At 37.3% G+C, this 18,721-nt stretch overlaps 3 protein-coding genes across 3 annotated transcripts; 1 reads left to right on the forward strand and 2 right to left on the reverse strand.

Annotated features, from left to right (window-relative positions):
• Positions 1-549: 549 nt before the first annotated feature.
• Positions 550-3,635, reverse strand: LOC107191677 (WW domain-binding protein 2). Its single transcript, XM_015580774.1, has 6 exons — positions 3,522-3,635; positions 2,954-3,288; positions 2,723-2,875; positions 2,169-2,360; positions 763-848; positions 550-703 (listed from the first exon to the last, which is right to left on the reverse strand). The coding sequence occupies exons 1-6, from the start codon at positions 3,575-3,577 to the stop codon at positions 656-658; spliced, it is 870 nt and encodes a 289-aa protein (XP_015436260.1). The 5' UTR covers positions 3,578-3,635; the 3' UTR covers positions 550-655.
• Positions 3,636-5,102: 1,467 nt separating this feature from the next.
• LOC107191711 (equilibrative nucleoside transporter 4) lies at positions 5,103-8,749 on the forward strand. Its single transcript, XM_015580809.1, has 10 exons — positions 5,103-5,684; positions 6,351-6,505; positions 6,583-6,711; positions 6,780-6,854; positions 6,924-7,147; positions 7,220-7,331; positions 7,411-7,578; positions 7,671-7,858; positions 7,931-8,171; positions 8,236-8,749. Exons 1-10 carry the CDS (start codon positions 5,515-5,517, stop codon positions 8,619-8,621), a joined length of 1,848 nt encoding a protein of 615 aa, XP_015436295.1. The 5' UTR covers positions 5,103-5,514; the 3' UTR covers positions 8,622-8,749.
• A 3,087-nt stretch (positions 8,750-11,836) lies between these two features.
• On the reverse strand, positions 11,837-15,927 carry LOC107191506 (serine/threonine-protein kinase ICK). Its single transcript, XM_015580569.1, has 9 exons — positions 15,766-15,927; positions 15,382-15,503; positions 14,956-15,168; positions 14,446-14,793; positions 13,790-13,951; positions 13,371-13,502; positions 12,965-13,225; positions 12,029-12,240; positions 11,837-11,949 (listed from the first exon to the last, which is right to left on the reverse strand). Exons 1-9 carry the CDS (start codon positions 15,925-15,927, stop codon positions 11,837-11,839), a joined length of 1,725 nt encoding a protein of 574 aa, XP_015436055.1.
• Positions 15,928-18,721: the final 2,794 nt, after the last annotated feature.

An 18,721-nucleotide genomic window follows, 5' to 3' on the forward strand; every position in this document is an offset into this window, starting at 1 on the left:
ATTTTAATACAACTTGTAATTATGCGATAGAAACGTATTTTTATACACATGTAATTAAAGTTTTATACATGCATTTAAATATAAATGTTAAACAGTGCGCATGTAATCGAAAGCCGCTGTTTTACATCCAATTGATAAAAAAAAATATAAATATATATTTAAGTGTGTTTTAACAACTGAAATTTTGTATAAATTTTACTATAATGCGAATTGTTTTATTTTATATTTAATTGTGTTCTTACATACGTACAAATATTGTGTACCTTCTATAGTTCTTAATAAAATATATGAATATAGGAATCAGATTTCTTTATACATTCGTATGCAGTAACTTTTATTTAATACATTTCATTAATTCCGCAAAATACAATAGAATTTCTTATACAATATTTATACAACCTACACAATAAGTATAAATAGTTGCATATGTTGAGTCATACCAGTACAATATAGTGTATATAGTCAGAATGGTGAATAATATAAGAAAGATAGAAATATTGTATCATTGAAATGCGTACACCAAAACGACATCATAGCAAAACCTAAACTGGAATGCATAATATCTGCTCCTATGTAGTATATTACACGTATAATACTATTCAAACAGTAACAGCGCAATGCTACATTACTGCTTTCAGAAATCGTGAAAGCAATTTTACTGATCCTTCTTTTCTGTTGCCTGTTGGAAACTTGGTGGACTCTCCTATGACAAAGTAGTGTTAGAAACATTATATGATTTCATAGAAACTGTTTTATACTTACATAGTATGCAGGAGGTGGAACATAGGCACACTGAGGTCTACTTGGATCATAATATGCACTTTGAGCAGCTTCTGCTGCTTTTGCATCTGCAAAACGAAATAATGTGAAACACTAGTAACACTTCACTGAAAGATTTTTTTCTTATAAGTGTATTGGAAAACATAATGAACTACATACATGTATATATATTTGATGCAGTGAATTGAAAACGTTTTGGCATCTTTGTCAAATGTTTAAATAAATTAATTGTCCCAATATTTTCAAAAGTGATCCTCTATATTTGATTCCTAATTTTTGTTACTGTGACATCAAATAATTTGTCCATGAAGTGGAATTATATGATGAATCACTTTCAACACAATTTTGGAAATTTGTAATCTAAAAATTTTATAAAGTTATATAGGCGTTTTTTATTGCTATTAACGATAGACAATATTTTATCTATAACATACTTTGATTGAGTTACTCATTGATTACACTCAAAATATAATCGTTGTTATCTATTTTGTGAAAACTATATATATATAATTAATAATTTTATACACTTTTGTAACTAAAACAGACTGATTAGTTGATGAAAAACCGATTGAAAGCTTATAATAACACTTCACGTATCTTTGAACTATCTCTGGCAACTATGAGATAATAACTGAGCATAGTGAAAGTCAACCTTACTTCAGGTCAACCAAACCTGTTGTGCAATAAGATTGCATAATATTCAAAACCTTCAGACTTAACAGGTGAGATAGAAAATATGGCATCATTATTCAGTTATCATCTTTATAAAAACATAACATTTTGAATTGGTGGGTTTAAATAAAAACAGCAAGTTATACTTGTCTAACTTTTAATAACATAGTATGTTTGATTATAATCATTATCACAAAGCTATTATATCATTGGAACAACAAAACAATACTTTAAAACAGTAGTTAACAATATTGTTCGTTATGAGTACATATGTCAAAAAAAAATAAAGTAAATTAGCATTTCTTATATATTGTGTATGTTACATTATTGTGTGCCTTTTGTATGTGTTGTAATGTAATATAGTAGCATATATGCATATATATTTGCATTTTATGTTTTTAAAAAATAATTGTATTCTATATGCGATTTGTTACGGTCCATTTATCACATATTTGATTTCAAAGATCACTTTCAAAATTTGGATCACTTCTAAATGTTTTGAATTTCATAAATTTCACATGTATGCATATAATATAATATAATTGTGTTATCACAATCATTATACAATTAATAACCAGGTGGATAAGGATTGTAAGGATTTTGTTGTGGATAATATCCAGGTTGTGGGTAGTTATTACTTGGAGGATGTTGTGAATATGGTGGTGGATTTTGTGAATAACCACCGTATTGTGGTTGTTGATAGTTTGGATACCCACCTGCTTGGGTCATTGGTTGGCTATTGTAACTCGGATTTGCCCATCCAGGTGCACCATTTTGCTGAGGTGGTGCCCATCCACCAGATTGTTGTCCAGCAGCACCCCATGCACCTTGCGGTGGTACACCACTTGCATAAGGTGCATTTATACCAGGATATGGAGGTGGCATGTCCGTCATAAATACAGTGTTTGCTATATACATACACAAAACAATTTTAAATAATGAAATTGTCTTGAATAAAAACAAGTAGATAATCATTTAACACTCTGACTGCCACATCATTTTAGAGTAACACAACGTTTGGCCTAGAGCTAAAAAATTAAAGAAAGAAATTTTGATTAAAAGACAAGTGGATGCAAAGCGGACCCTAAGAGGTACTAAAAGTTGTCGGGGAGCAACAATATGTATCATAGTGTAGCACTGGACAGTTCAGTTGACTGAAGAGGTTTTGATCTTGTAGGAATTTTTATGGGTGTCGGGCTGGCAGTCAAATTGTTAATAAAGCAATATTACGAAGACCATTAGAAGGAAAAAAGATGGAAAAACATTTAACCTGGAGGCACATCTGGGAATACATTAGTGGGTGGTACCCAACCATAATATCCAGTAGCTGCAGCTTGATAAGCAGGTGGTGGAGCAGCATACCAGCTTGATGTTGGTGGTTCATAGGGTGGTGGAGTATCAGATCCAGGACCATTACGTTGAGCTGAAAATATGTTTAATAATTCCTCCAAATATGCTATGATTAAATAAATATCAATCTCTCTGATAACATGTATCATACCCATTGCTGCTGCTCTTAACATGGCCTGCCCAAATTCTATCGCACCACCACTCTTGAAATGCAACTTAAACTTGCATTCTCCAATCCAATTACCATTTGGCTGGGCATGACATTTGCCTTTGATGTAATTAGCTCCGAACATTGGTTGCTCCATTTCAACGTCACTCAATGTTACAAAAGGAAAGCTGAAAGACTGCATCTTTTCTTTTTGATCTTTGGCATTAAAGATCATTCTGTGCGTTGTTAAGTATAAACGACCACGTTTGCTTCCAAGGAACACTGGTTGCTCTTGTCCATGGAACTCCATGGTGACATTATCGCAAAATAGTAATATACTGAAGACATAAATATAATTTTCGTTAGTGGTTGTTACAGTGATTGTATCAGGCACAAGGTACATTTGAAATGCAATAGTTTATCGTAATTTAATGAGGGTAAGATTATTGACATAATAAGGAAGCCGCCTTCGAAAGGCCAGACATTAACTACGTTGCAGAAACGTCACGGGCGAAAACGTGCGAAATAACGTTGACAATCCCAAAAATGATAGATAATCTTCTCTACTTACCATTCACCGGCGTGTATAAGAACACCGCCGTTTGCGTGCGCTGTATTTAATGACATTTTTCGAATTTTTACCCAAAATACCGCTGAAACTTACAGCAACAATCTTCTTCTTTCATCAGCTGATTCATAAGTGATAAGTATAGTATGACGCAGAGCGCAAGCGCATACTTATCACTCGTAGTATAGCAAAAGTACATACGTACATATAGCTGGAAACAATAAAGTGGCAATTGTATTATATAATTGTAATATGCCGAATCAAAAATGAATCGATCATCACTGGAGTTTAATCTAAATTTTTTCCAGCTTTAAAGATGAAGACAAAACCTTGAGAGGAAATTATAGAAAATTAAGTTTATTTGCGGTAATTCAATCCGAACCCACAGAGCCCTCGAACGTCGAAGTAGTCTATCCATATTTTAACCATATCCTCATAATTCTATTTATCAATTATTGGGATCTAATCTGTTATTGGACCTTCAAATTCAGAGCTTAAAAAGGAAAACGTTTCACTGAAATCAAGTGGAAGTCAATCTGTTAGGAACCCATCAATCAATGTCCGATAACACCATTATGAATTACAATCATCAGCGATGTTAATATGTATGCAATTACATGTGTAATTCTAGTAGACCAACCATTATTCAACTTTAATCTACGTTCTTTAAGCTGTTAATTCTGTACTTAGCAAGAAAAAACAGTTATCCATATAACGCGGTAAATGCAGTTAAAATATACAAGTACAGTCTAGCTTCGAATAATGTTGCTGTTCTAGCTGGTTCTAGCAGCATTCAGCACCATCTATTAATACAAACCATATCAGCGTTAATACCCGACGTTACCAATAAAACATGAATTCTGAGTATTATTAGCACAAATAGAGCATTATATATTCTATTCATAATCCGTGTATCCAATATGATTTGGTGCCCAGTATAACTGATCAAAAAGAACCATGATCGAAGATCTATATTTTGTAGAGGAAATTTCTAGGAATGTGGCTATATTTAATTTTTATTCCGCGACTAAACTTTGTCGATATCTTTAAATATAACGGAGATAGTAAGACGATCAAAAAGTGCGTACATTGGTGAGGAAATCGCGCGGGTAATTGGCGCTTATTAATTGATCAGTTCCTGGAAATTTGGCCCACTACAGCTCCGAGGTGATCAATTATCGCGCGTCTACTGATAAATAGTATCTAAACAAATTATTATTAAATTTATGCAAATATTACACTAAACTATATACTTCGTACCAATGATTTAAATTTTAAATAAAAGCCAATAAAATGCTATTCAGTTCACCAATACGCAAAGTTTACACAACTACTGATGCCTTAGAATATTCAAGCAAATACACAGCATTATGAAACTCAGAGAAAATAACAAAGTTCCATCTACACCGAGATCCTCTAAAAATCTTTCGCAGTTCCACTCCAACTCTCGTAATCCAAATATTACAACACTATAAAAAAAAGTAGACTCAGACGTATATATAAATTGACCGCTCTTGCCCCTCTCTTGAGCTTTCGGCGTGCAATTCCGCCGGTGAAATTTTTCGGCGGATCAACCCCCGGTGGGTAGGCAAAGCGGAAGCGCGCGCAGAAATCAATGCCGCAAAATTTTCAAAGCATGCGCTCGGACCGTGTCGCGGCGGATCACGGTTATTCCCCGTGTACCTATAGTACGCGTGAAGAAATAAATACGGTGTGCTGCAGTGTGTGATTGTGGCCGTGTGATTAATACTTCTGGTCCCCGGGTCGAAAAAAAACGTGTGTATGTGTGCGTCAGTGAGTGTATGTGCTGGGCAACGGTGGTGTGTCAAGTTCACCGTAAAAGAACCGCACGCGACGCTTTGTCTGTAAAAGCTTCTTCCCGTCGAACAATATGGACCCATAAAGACACGGCGTTCGCCAGTTGCGTTCGTTCATTTTTGGCTGGTGTACAGAAAAAAGGAAAGCGAAAAAGCCCGTATTGCGGGGCCGCGCAAACATGGACGAGAACCTGAGCCGGGGCTACGTGCAGTTGGGCAAGGCGAGGGGCATGAATGAATTCAAATTCTCGAACGGATTCACACATCTGTCGCCGCCTGTCGACAAACGGAACTTCATATTCTTCGCCCTGATACTCAGCGGGATAGGATTCCTCTTGCCGTACAACAGGTCACGCCGCCAATAACACTCCATTAATCCTTCACCCCGTGTGTGTCCCGGCAATCGAATGTCAAAGACCTCCCTGGGTCCCCATTCGAATCTATTGTGCCTCGACTATAAAACGAAAAAGACATTTTTCACGAGCTAGAAAAATCATTTTTGTTTACGTATTACCCGAGGAATCGAAACGATTGATCGTCAATAGATTAGCTAGCTACCCCTGAAAGATTCGGATCGCCTACTTCGATGGGAAGCGAACTTGACCTTTCTGGAGGTTTAAGTGAACGCATGCATGGAACAACTATTTGATATAGTTACTTACTAGATTGTATTATTTATCGTATTGTTTTCTTGGTGTATCGTGATCGTTATAGGGATCACAGGCTTTGAATTTATTTTGTTTGTTTATTCCACTTTTTTATTGAGCTTCGGCGAGTGAATGTTAAAGAATGTGTGTTTCTGAAATGAGATATCCGGTAGAGTTGCTATTTTGTTTTTATCTGATAAAATAGTTGGTCCATTTTTTCAGCAGTAAATACTGTTTAGAGGGTTCAATGAGATCTATTATTTTCTTACCCGTTGTACGCACTAGAGGTTCTTTGATTTGCGAGCTGTCGCGTTTGAAATTGTTCCCATTGGAAGTATACTACAATGCGTGTGTTTATGTATTTACAGCTTCATCATAGCAGTAGATTACTTCCAGACGAGATATCCTGGAACCACAGTGATATTCGACATGTCCCTCGTTTATATTACCATGGCCTTCTTCGCGGTGTTTGCGAACAATATTTTAGTGGAGACACTGTCTTTGAACACCAGAATAACATTCGGTGAGAATCGATATGCCGGATCAATGGTGAGATGGTGGTGAATGATTGTATTATAATGCAATGGGGTACAATTTTAGGATATTTGGTGTCTTTTGTTACCTTGAAATTCATTGTGGTATGCGAGATCTGGTGGGAATTCTTCAGCGTTGCTACTTCGTATACCATTAATTTAGTTGCCGTTGCAATTGTATCACTCGGATGTACAGGTAAAAATTACTTGTATGTATTTGCTTATTCATGAATAAGTCTCATTACTAACATTTATGAATTAAAGTTCAACAATCGAGCTTTTATGGATACACATCTATGCTTCCCACGCGGTATACTCAAGCGGTAATGACGGGAGAAAGTGAGTAAAAAAAACAATCAAGTTAAAAAGTAAAATCGACAAAATACTTTGTCGCTTTTTTGTATATAGGTATTGCCGGTCTCTGGGTATCTATTAATCGAATATTTACAAAGTCACTGCTCGACGACGAGCGCAGTAATACATCCATGTTCTTCATCTTATCGAATATAACAATCCTGATGTGCTTCGTATTACACCAAGTGGTTCGTAAGACTGACTTCGTGCAATTCTACATAACGTTGTGTCAGGAAAGGAATCGTATAACGTTGGAACCGACCGAAGATGTTGGTTTGGTTCGTATATAGAAATTCGTAGGTTGAAACAATAATATTACGATCATATTTATGAAGTTTCATGTTTTAAAGATGGATCCTCTGGATCAAGTTGGGGATCCTGCGAAAGGTCAGTATGGAGTTTTGAAAATCCAGACTAGTCCTTTAGGGAACGAGTCTGCAAGTGGTAACACTGACTTGAATGGTAAATTAAAATTGATCTGAGATGCATAGAAATGCAAATATATTTTTCATTTATATGATTATCTTATTTCAATTACCAGGGATGAATCAATATTCAGCATTTTCATTCAGTAATCCTGTGTATGAACCCAGTGCACCATCAGGAAATCCTCCTGGTAGTGCTGGTCCCACTTACAAGGTTGAGGATGTTGTAGTTATGAAAGGAACATACGGATCTCAAACCAATAAACCATGGCCTGAAATTAAAAGTACATCAGTTGATTTTGAATCACTGTTGATTTTTTTTTATATATATATAATAAACCATACACTTTGACTAACATGTAGAATGTGGTTTTAGGAGGTTTACTTGCAAGACTCGAAGTGGCTAAGATAATATTTCCATACATGGCCAGCATTGGTGTAGCATATTTTGTTACGCTTTGTCTATATCCTGGCATTATGTCAGAAATAATTTCCTGTAAACTAGAATCCTGGATGCCAGTGATTCTGATGACTGCTTTCAATGCTTCTGATGTACTAGGCAAGGTACTACCAATTAGAATTTACAACAGAAGCATGCGATTCACTTCAGAGCAATGATGCACCAAATACTTTCAGCTACTTGCACTGATACCATACGACTGGAAACGTACTCAATTATTATATTTTTCAACGGCCCGGGTCATACTGATACCTTTATTCCTATTGTGTGCACTACCAAGAGGTGATCCGATCCTCGCTGCTGAAGAGTATCCACTGCTATTCTCTTGCTTACTTGGCGTCACAAATGGTATTGTTGGTTCTGTACCAATGATGCAAGCACCTACCAAAGTTCCAGAAGGACACCGTGAATTAGCAGGTATTTTCATGATTAAAAAAAACAATTGCATTTTTGTAAATTCATAACATTGTTGCTCTCTCAGGGAATATCATGACCTTATCGTACACCACGGGTCTGACAGTAGGCTCGTTATTGGCTTATATGATGGACACATGCTTTGGTCTACCAGTTCAAGCTAAAGACGTGTGCTCTAAGGCAGTGAAACTCACAATAATGCCGTTGGCTAATTCGACAACAAGCACTTTGGCATACGTTGCGTCTTCCACTTTGCCTACGCTAGAAACCGTTACACCAAAGGTTAAAACTACCGTCGGTGTTCTGACAACTCTATTAACGTCCACTTTAATTTCAAACGCTACCGTTAGCACATTGACAACTGGTATTATGGAGGCATCCACAACTGTAGCCCCGAAAATTTTAGTCAATGTAACCGCTGCCGCGGTTAATAATGCGATTTTGCAACACTAGGACACGCATGTTTGTGTGTTGTGTTGAATCTGGTGTTTCGTGTGAATAAAGCTAATAACAAGATCTCTGAACAAAAATGTTTCTTCATTAATTATCCGTTCTTCGTATCCTTCGATTTTTTTTTAAATATAGCACATAGTACAACAATTAGAAATTTTCCATAATTATCGTTCCATGTACTGTAACGGTCCATTTTGTTTGAACATTTTTAATGACATGCTAATCGATGGGCAAAGGATATTTTCTAAATGAATAACGAACGGTAGTCAATAAAAGGAAACAAAAACAGACTAATATCGAGATCCACGTGAACGAGCTAATTTTGATTACGTTTTAACGGAGTTTTCGATTAAATTTTCTAATCACCGATCGAATACGAAACGCTTCTACTCTCGATAGACGTAGAAAAATATGGCGGCTAGGTACATACATTCTTTGAACTTCCGGTTACTGTAATTGGTTTCTCTTCGAAGATATTGTGCCTTTCATACCGTTGTGAATAATTTTTAATTGTCCATCGCTTGTCAAATATTATTGTTAAAGGTGAGGAAATTTCGAGTGTACAGGGCTATACGAATTTGTTGCATGTGTACAAAAGAATGAATGTCTTTTAATCCTTAAATAATATTAATGGTCGATAATTTGTCGACATGGGCAGAAACAATAATCGTCAATATCTCAGTTGACTTTACGAAATTTCTATTATCGAACCTTAAATATTCTGGTTAATAGTGTTTCTGCCTGATAAACTATATAGAATAACAATGGGATTAAGCGAATTCGCTTAGGGTTGGATCAGATATTATTTAAGAATTAAATCGATTATCCTTAGGATCGTGATAAATATAGTTTATTGGTTATAGTTGTTACATTCAGTTTCGTTTCCGTAGAACTATCCGGAATGATTTTAAAACGATTACGTAAGGTGTAACGATCCTTCCTGATAATTCTGACGCGGCGCGATGCACTTGTTAGGTATCAGTGGTTGATAAATAGGAAATTTACGTGACGAAGTTATCGGTGCATTACAGTATATTCTGTACGAGATTGTTACATTTCGCGGATGTAGTTGATATTATAAGCTGTAAGACAAGTTATATTTCCGTATAAGATGAAGAAGAAGTATTTGTCTCTTTCGAGCGCGTAGATTTGTCTACACGTGTCCCCAACCCAAAACATATCCACGATTGTGTGGGAGATATTATAATCAAATTTTCATTCTTTATAGCATTGAAATTAACGATAACACGATGCGTGTGTCAGGCTTGAGATCACTACTATTTCGACGCGCGTCGTCGATAGAATTTAAACCAGTAATTTTAACAAGGGCGTAGATTATTTGATTCAATTTCATTTTTTTCTTCTTTTTTTTTAACGAATCATGTAATGAAGCTCATCCAAGCTCGTGAATTAAATGGACTTAAACTAACCGACGAATCGTGTACGTATGCGAATACGTTAACTCTCGGAAAGCCTTTTTACGAGCGTGTTCCGATGGATTACTTCAAATATAAAAAAATTGTATTACATTAATGGATAAATGTATATGCGTAATATTCACCAGTGTACCACCCATCCAAACAGCTTACAGATATATTTCTTGTATTTAATGCAGGACTTAGAGAGATCATTTAGACGAGGCACACAAGGAACTGCATAGATTTTCTTGTCCATATACATACACACACACATCAACACACATACACTTAATCGTTATCGATTTTCAACCGTATCGTGAATACGTGAATAGTATCACAGTTTTCCATCTTGTTTTTCATACAAATGGTAAATGGTCTACCAACTTTTTCGTGAAATAGTACGAACAAAATAATGGGCTTGTTTAAAATACAGGGAAAGATACGATATATGTATCGAGTACTTACTCTTTCACATATCCCTTATTGCGGATTTCGAAGTTTTTTAGAGGTGAAAATTCAAGAAATACTATGTCTCATATATATGTTAAGAACTGGTGTATAAATACTATAATGCAAATTCTCGGGAGTGAGTATAATTTTTAAACGAATTTTGTCACATGTTCCTTTGATGACGAGATATTTTTTATGAAACACTTCCGACTCGTGAGTGCATCATAGGGAGTGAGATATTATACATAACATACATACTATTTAGTCGTCGTTTCTTACTGCGACAGCAGCGTATTTTTTTATTACTTTTTAAACTTACACCTTAAACATATGAGTTCCAAAATATATCTATCAAAACTATATTAAAAGAATACTCGAACGGGCACGACCCATCTATGAAGGAAAACATGTTAAGAAATATCCGTTTGTAAGACAAGTAAATAAAGACACACGTGGTAGTCGAACGAAATGAGTGAGAGGTATCGTAAACTATGGATGAATAAGGATGCTTTTTTTTTCTTAAAGATTATATGTAGAAAATTCGGAGAATGATTTCGGTTTTATAATTCATATTTTTCATCGTGTAGTGTCCTTTTTCCTCGAACGTTGTACCAGACGTGATATGGAGTAAATTTCCGTACGAATCTTGATACGTATATGCACACGACGGATAGTACCATGATCGTTTATAAAAAGACAAAGTAGAGACACACACAATTAATTTTGTTGACTAATCATCCGTCTATCAGAAGTTACTCCATATCGCGAATTAATCGATATGTACAAACAATAAATATGTATATACATACATAAACGTTACTTCCTTTAATATATACGTTATCCAATTATTATTATTATTATTATTTACGAACCAAACATTACACACTTAATCGTTATCATTTAATCATTACTGGTCTTTCGTAACATTTTCACTATATCGAGTAAATAACATAAAAAAAAAGTATAACGAAAAGAAAGGATGATATACTGAATACTTCGATAAGAGTATTACTAAAATACTGGTTACTCAACAAATAATACGACAGTGTGTTCGTCAATAAAGTTAAAAAGACAGAATTTCTTTAAAAAAAGAAAAGAAAACGGTGATCAATTGTACACAGCTTGAAAAATAATTAGTCAGTGAAGTGACTACATTCTTAAGAGCTATATATATCGACGTCTGTAAATTATATTCTCGTCGTGGCATTCGGATTATCCTGTGTGGTTCACATGAATCACTTTCACGATGCAACGAAATGACATATAATCATTCTATCACAGTTGAAGTTGCCCCAACGAAAATGTGATGTATCGATTGTAAGGCTATACAGAACTGTTTCAATGTAGTCAGTTTAAGTACTTGGCAGCCCAGTCGATTCGACCATGAAGACTTCCGCTGCCTTTCTGGTTAACCATACTCCCGTACACTCCCGGTTGAAGTGTTCCTTTGTTCGTGTTTTCTGTAAATTAACGGATATTTAATAAAAAAAAAAGAGTCAATAAAATAAAAGTCGGAGTTGTCTTCGACTTGTTACTCACTGATGGTTTGTGTACCGTAAACACTAGGATAAGGCAACCTCAAGGTCTGATCTGTAATGTAACGATTTCTTGGAAGGTAATACTGTTTTGCTTGATTTTCGATTGAATTCCTCGGTACCCAAAACGAATCTGTGAATTCCTCGTACTTCTCCAACGGTTGACCGACTAGATTCCTCATCAACCTAGATCGGTTCGCGTCGGAATCCCCGTTCCTTTAATAGCAAAAGCAAAGAAAAAAAACGATCATTAGAAAAACAACGCTAGCAAATGAAACAAACAGATGAATTGTACTTGGAAAATATTACATTCGTTTTATTCATCACATTGATTTTACAAACGAGAATTTACAACGGGATTTTACTCTTCACCCACTCTCTAGTTACATAGATAAAAAAAAGACAAAAGTCAGTAAACGCCTTTGTAATCTACTTCATGATCTCAGAAGAAAAACAAGCGGACAATTACAAGAAGAGAAAGTTATCGAGACACAGCTGAAAGATTTGGCTCAAACAGTTCCAATATTCAAACTGGAGCACCAGTTGATGCAAGTCACAGACACTTTGGAAGATAGACGCGACACGTCGAAGAATCGTCACGACCACGACGTGCTTCAAATACAACATTTCATTCACAATCTCAAGACAGCCAGTACGAACAAATGTTACAGCATCGAATAGAAGGTTCGATACGTCCTCGAGGCAAGGGATCCTCGACGTTTGGTCTTTAACATGAAATAGATCAGTCTGTGCAATGAAAAGGCAATTTTTTAGACGCTCGAATGTTTCCCGCGATTCCGTTGCCAGAAATTGAATCATACAAGCGGTGTGCTCGTGAAGCTTCTCTCGCCAAACGAGACAGCAGACCAGCGTATATCCAAGCACGAGTATCAGCGAATAGGGGTTCGGGGGTAGTACACGGTTTAGGAACATTCGATACCTGGACGACATGCTTGTGTTCGGCCCAGTGACGTACCGAGCCAGGTGGTAGTGCTGTTTCGCCGAGACCTTGCGACCGTTCTTCAGGTTCGCCTGCGGTTGTTCCCAGTTCAACGGGGTCGGCTCGTTCCACGACGGTGGTAACGTCCAGTTACCACCTGGATTATCCGGCATATAATTGCCATTCCAATTGGCACGGTTCTCTTTGTACACTCGATCGGGGGCAAGCTTTACGTTCACGTTCTCGGGAACGATCTTGCTTCTGACGTGGATACACAGAGGGATTAGAATACATAACGGTTACATGTGTCCGCGACGGACAGACGAGGTGTCCGATTCTAACACCCGGTTTCTTTGTAATTTTCTTTTTTCTTATTTGTTTCATTTACGAAATTCGGGCAACGCACCCAAGAAGCTCGGCAAAATCATCCTCATCCCACTTTGGGATATTGTTTTCGCGCGCGTAATTGTTGTGGTTCAGGAGCGGTAGCATCGGTTGCTGTTGTTGTTGTTGCGACTGTCCTAGTTTCTCTTGTGCTCTGAAACCAGACAAATCGATGTTATAATAATTATGTAGTAAGGGAAGGTTACGGAATTTGGAAATTGCCTAAGTTGGACCACTATTGTAGCTTGTCATGTGTAAATGTTTACTTCGTGTGATTGATAGTATGTGTTACTTATATGTATACTAAGTTAGTGCAATCACCACTATCATTTTTTATATCGTCTATCATACGACGTAAACACTAGTGATCCAAACTGATGCAAATTCGGGAACCTTCTCCTATAATGGGGAATGAGAAGCGTTGCAATTTATGTGAACTACCTAGCTTCTAAGGAGTCTTCGAGAGCGTCTTGGGGATAGTTGTACTGTTTCTGTATCGGTGGCGGAAGATTCACTTTGTTCAGGACCAGGTCTCGATGGGACGTGATTCCGATCTTTTTGCTGTTGATCACACGCGGACCATGCACTTGAAAGTATGGATACCTAGGGAGAGAAATACTTTTATAAATTAAACGTACAAGGGTACATAGGTACATACGTACATAGGTACATTACTTAGATGGTAATAGGTACATTACTTAGGTACATTATTTAGATGGTAAGGGTACATAGGTACATACGTACATAGGTACATTACTTTAGAGACTTTTTTCTCGGTAAATACAATCTGTAATCGGATGCATCTTGTTAGTATTTATTGAACTACTTATAAATAATGTCAAAAAATGTTATTGTGTTTTGTTTTAAGATATTTCCTAGCATGAAAGTGACATCACAAAAAAACGGTGTCTCTATGACATAAGTGTAAAATTCATGAAGCGCCATGGAAATACTTTTTTTAATTTTTTTTACATTATTTATAAGTAGTTCAATAAATACTAACAAGCTGCTTTTGATTACACTCTGTATTTTTCTCCGTAATGACCCCTTAAATCGACTTCTAGTGGCCAGTCGATCTATCGAGATTTTAGCTGTACCTCAGAGACTGTTGTGCGGTGGGTCTCTTTATCGGGTTCCATTGTAACATGTCTTCCATGATTATCACCGCCTCTGGGCTGGCGTTTGGTATCAGAACGCTCAACGATGTACGTGTGAAGTTTGGAAACCTGAAATTCATCGCGGCGGCCAACTGATAACCGTCTGGCCAATCGTCCTTCTCGGGTGTGCCGATCACCGAGCAAATCTTGAAGATCTCATCGATCTCGCTCTTGCCAGGAAACAACGGCCGGAACGTGTATAATTCAGCCATAATACAACCTACCGCCCAGATATCGATTGGGCTGTTGTAAGTCGTCGAATGGAGCAGCACTTCCGGTGCTCTATACCTGAAACACGAGGTATCATTGAGTTCCTCGAAATTCAAATGATAAAGTATTAATTTTCAACAGTATTTTGATTTGTTTTTGTAACAGTATTCTGATTTGTTTTTGTGACATCTTCTTAACTTTAACGATTATTTCACATCCATTCATGGTATATTCAGTTACCATCTCGTGGACACGTAATCCGTGTATGGCGGCCTTGACCGTATCTCCCTGGCCAATCCGAAGTCGGCGATCTTCACCAATTCAGGTCCCATGCATAATAAATTTTCCGGTTTCATGTCGCGATGGAAGAACCCATGTTTATGCATGAACGCAAGTCCTTGTAACACCTGGTAGACGATGTTTCGGATCACCGGTTCCGGGAAGAGTTTATCCCTATTATTGCAATGGATCGTCATCATCATCGTGTCTTAAGAAAAAGTCAAACGTGTGTGTTACACAATCGGTAATTGGGTGGAACCGTAGGTGTTTCTTTTCGCCAGGACTGTCAAGGGTCGTATAATGTCAGGTCGTTTTAAGGATACCAACGATGTCGAAATTGAAAATGGACTGTTGAAATATGCGTGGTAGATACTAATCATACGGTACCTGTCCTTCATCAGCTGATATAGATTCTCTTTCATGTACTCGAAGACAAAGTAGAGCACGTCGTTCTCCCGGATGACTTCTTTCAGCTTGACTACGTTTGCGTGGCTGAGCTTCTTCAATGACTGCAAAACAAGAGATGTGTATGTACCATTTATTTTTTCAATCGTTTCACCAGTTGTACTTAGTGTGTCTGATTTTTCAGTTACTTTTCATTTCTCGGGAAAAGAAATTTTATGATAATAGTGTATACCCTTAAATTCAATTCAATTTTGTTGCAAGTGGATATTTAAATCAACGCTGTCGGGAAACATTTTTCAGTTGATCTTCTTCATTTATACTTTATCCATTTTATAGGATATCTCTCGAAAAATTTGTATCCCTTACTTTAACTTCTCGGAGATTCATCGCCTCCTCCCAGGAATAATACTTCCTCTTCATCCGTTTGATCGCGACCTTCTCCCCCGTGTCTATGCGTTCGCCAAGAACGACGGAACCAAACGTTCCGTCGCCCAGTTGGTTCAACGTGATGTATCGGTTCATCGTCATTTGCGCGGGTTATCACTTAATTAGGTTATTCGTTGAAAATCTTCAGCTTCTCAGCTGGCTCGACCGTCGGGATGCAGCCTGTTGCATCATAGTAATTCCTGAAATACAAACATTTCAGACGTCTGCTTTTCTTTTTTTTTCATTACACTGTATTTTATTAAAACGTATAATTTTATGTAATTAGACCATTGTTGAAGCGCCAGAGATAGTAGAGGAATAGCCAGCGGGCGAATCGAAATATCTTATTTCAATCGTGCGTAATCGGTTTCTCCACGTGTCGCCATTAATACGGAATGCGAGTCGACCTTTCGTCGCCGATCTACAAGTTGTTTAATATTGATTTTTAACGATGGTCGGGCCGGGCACAAGCTATAGCTTATACATTCCTGTTCTTTTTTTTTTTTTTTGAGGGTATAAAACGAGACGACGTTAACCTTTAATTGTTCCGCGAATGTTTCATTCTACGTTCGATCCGAAACTTTCGTATCTTCCGGCGACGGATCGATAAAACTGGATCGAAATCGTGTAGATGGTCTCGTTTCGTATTTATTTTCGGCGGTCATTTATCGAGCAAGTGTTTATGTTTTCGGTGATTCTGATCGGAAAATTTTCGTCTTTAAATCGTTTCGCCGTCCGAACGATGATGTAATTACGGAAGATCCCGTGGATTCGATCTATCGGGAACCACACTTCATACCGATAAGCGTGTTCTGATATTTTTCTAATTAGAATTTGATAATTATAGGAGCCCCTATCTTATAGATCGTTCGAAAACACGAAAACGTAAAAAAAATATTATTATGTTTGCCAAAGACTGGATATAAGTTTACATTAATGTTGGATATATCGCGACTTCGGTAAAGACTATACACACACACATGATCGACCGTGAAATCATAACGCTGCTGTAGTAAATTTCATTCGATCTCCGGTTTGTAGACGGTTTAACCTTCGACGACCACGGAGTAAACGTCATTGACCTCAATCCGAAAAGATTGTAAATTTCAGTGATTCAAGATTAGGAACAACTTCGACTAATCCCGATTATTCTACTTGGAAAATTTTAATAAATATACCGCAGAGCCCCTTAGATTATTGTTTTATATGAAGAAGAACTTATACGAAAGCAGGTTTAATCGTACACAAATATGTCAAAGACCCACGTTTCGTTTCGTCGCTAACTGCGACTGCAAATGTGCAAGAAAACGTTGACATACCGCTCGTGAAATATGGAACAGCACACGTTTAATGCCTGTATAGTCCGCGAAAAAACCGTTAGAAATGCCTACGACCTGCATGCTGATAACTGAGTTTCAGGTGTTTCACTCGAAACAATGACACCGATCGTTTCAGGATCGATGTCCGGATTTTGTTAAACACCCACGTGTACTCTGTCTGCGTACAGTTCAATACTATAATAATTTTTTGTCCGAGAAGAGGTGTTTGGACGGAAAAGAGTTTAAAATAAATGTTTATAAAAGTTACAAAATAAGCTGATATAATATTGATATGTTCGACTTCAAAATAACAAGATACAACATATATATCAGTCTCATAATTTTGAGATTACAATTCAAGGGTCTGGTCATCAAAGGGTGAAAGAAATGATGTATAGTGAAGTCGAATGAAACTACAGGAGTATATCAGTGACTGGATTAAAGGAAACTTTTGAAGGCCGTGGGAGGGTTAATTGAGGGTCCGGAAGTTGACTCACCAGTGGCATAAAGTCGAAGGAATACAGTCGGTGGACGAAACATAGCGAACCCTTAGTCAGTGCGACCACGAAAGTTGTAGCACCTTCAAATTAATAATACTCTTCGAAAGAATTTGAGATAGGAACTAGAGTGAATAGTAAAAATTACTGTAATTGCACATGGTTATTGTATTCTATACAGCTGGTCCGCTACACCTTCTCGATAGGAGACCTTATTTGGAGATAGCAATTGCTCCTTCAATATTGGATTTTCTATTCATCTATTCTATTTGAAGAACCCAGTAGTTCTATATACTGTTCCCCGCGTAAAAAGGTTCCCGACAGGCTCATTAAGGAATGATTTGTTCCGTGGTAGACAATCGATTCCATCATTCTCCAGTTACGATATATTCTATACACACACCTGGCTGCCCCACGTAACGTATCGATAAAACGAGCGTGTAAGTACGTATGTAAATACGAAAAAGACAGGTAACGACGAAAGGAGGTATAGAGTAGCCTGTCGTTTACACCCTATTAAAATTAACAAAGCCTAGATGTGTGTTCGATTCTTTCTACGCTTACCGGGTGGTAGAACTACGACACGACTTTGCCACTTTCCACTCGATGTTTGACATTTTCTGACGTAAGAACGATACATCAACCCTCCTCTCCATGTTTCTGACCAGCGCGCACGATAACCCAGTTACGTCCTCCCGAAAGGGGATTAACAAACGACTTTGCCCTAGAAGGCGCGGGAGAAACAGCCCAGCCGGGGGCCACTGCTTCGAGAGATTAGCATTTTCTTAACGTTCGCATGCGGACAATCTACCACCGGGGGCAACCTGGTAGAACATGCGAGAATATAGATTTGCTTGGGTCTCGCGATATGTTCCGAGAAAATATGTGGACGAAAACGGTTGGAATCGTGTTTACGGGAACTTTTAACCGTTCGTGTGGTACTAAAAAAGAAATAGATACTGTTTCAGGAATCTCGTAAGTAGAGGCTTTCACGATCATGTGTCATGACATGATTATTGGTGAAGCTTACAGCCTCGAGAGTGACAATTTGTATAGACATCAGCTGTAGTTTGTTTACCG

Source organism: Dufourea novaeangliae, unplaced genomic scaffold (genome assembly GCF_001272555.1).
Source record: "Dufourea novaeangliae isolate 0120121106 unplaced genomic scaffold, ASM127255v1 scaffold228, whole genome shotgun sequence".
In the NCBI taxonomy this organism is placed as follows: domain Eukaryota; kingdom Metazoa; phylum Arthropoda; class Insecta; order Hymenoptera; family Halictidae; genus Dufourea; species Dufourea novaeangliae.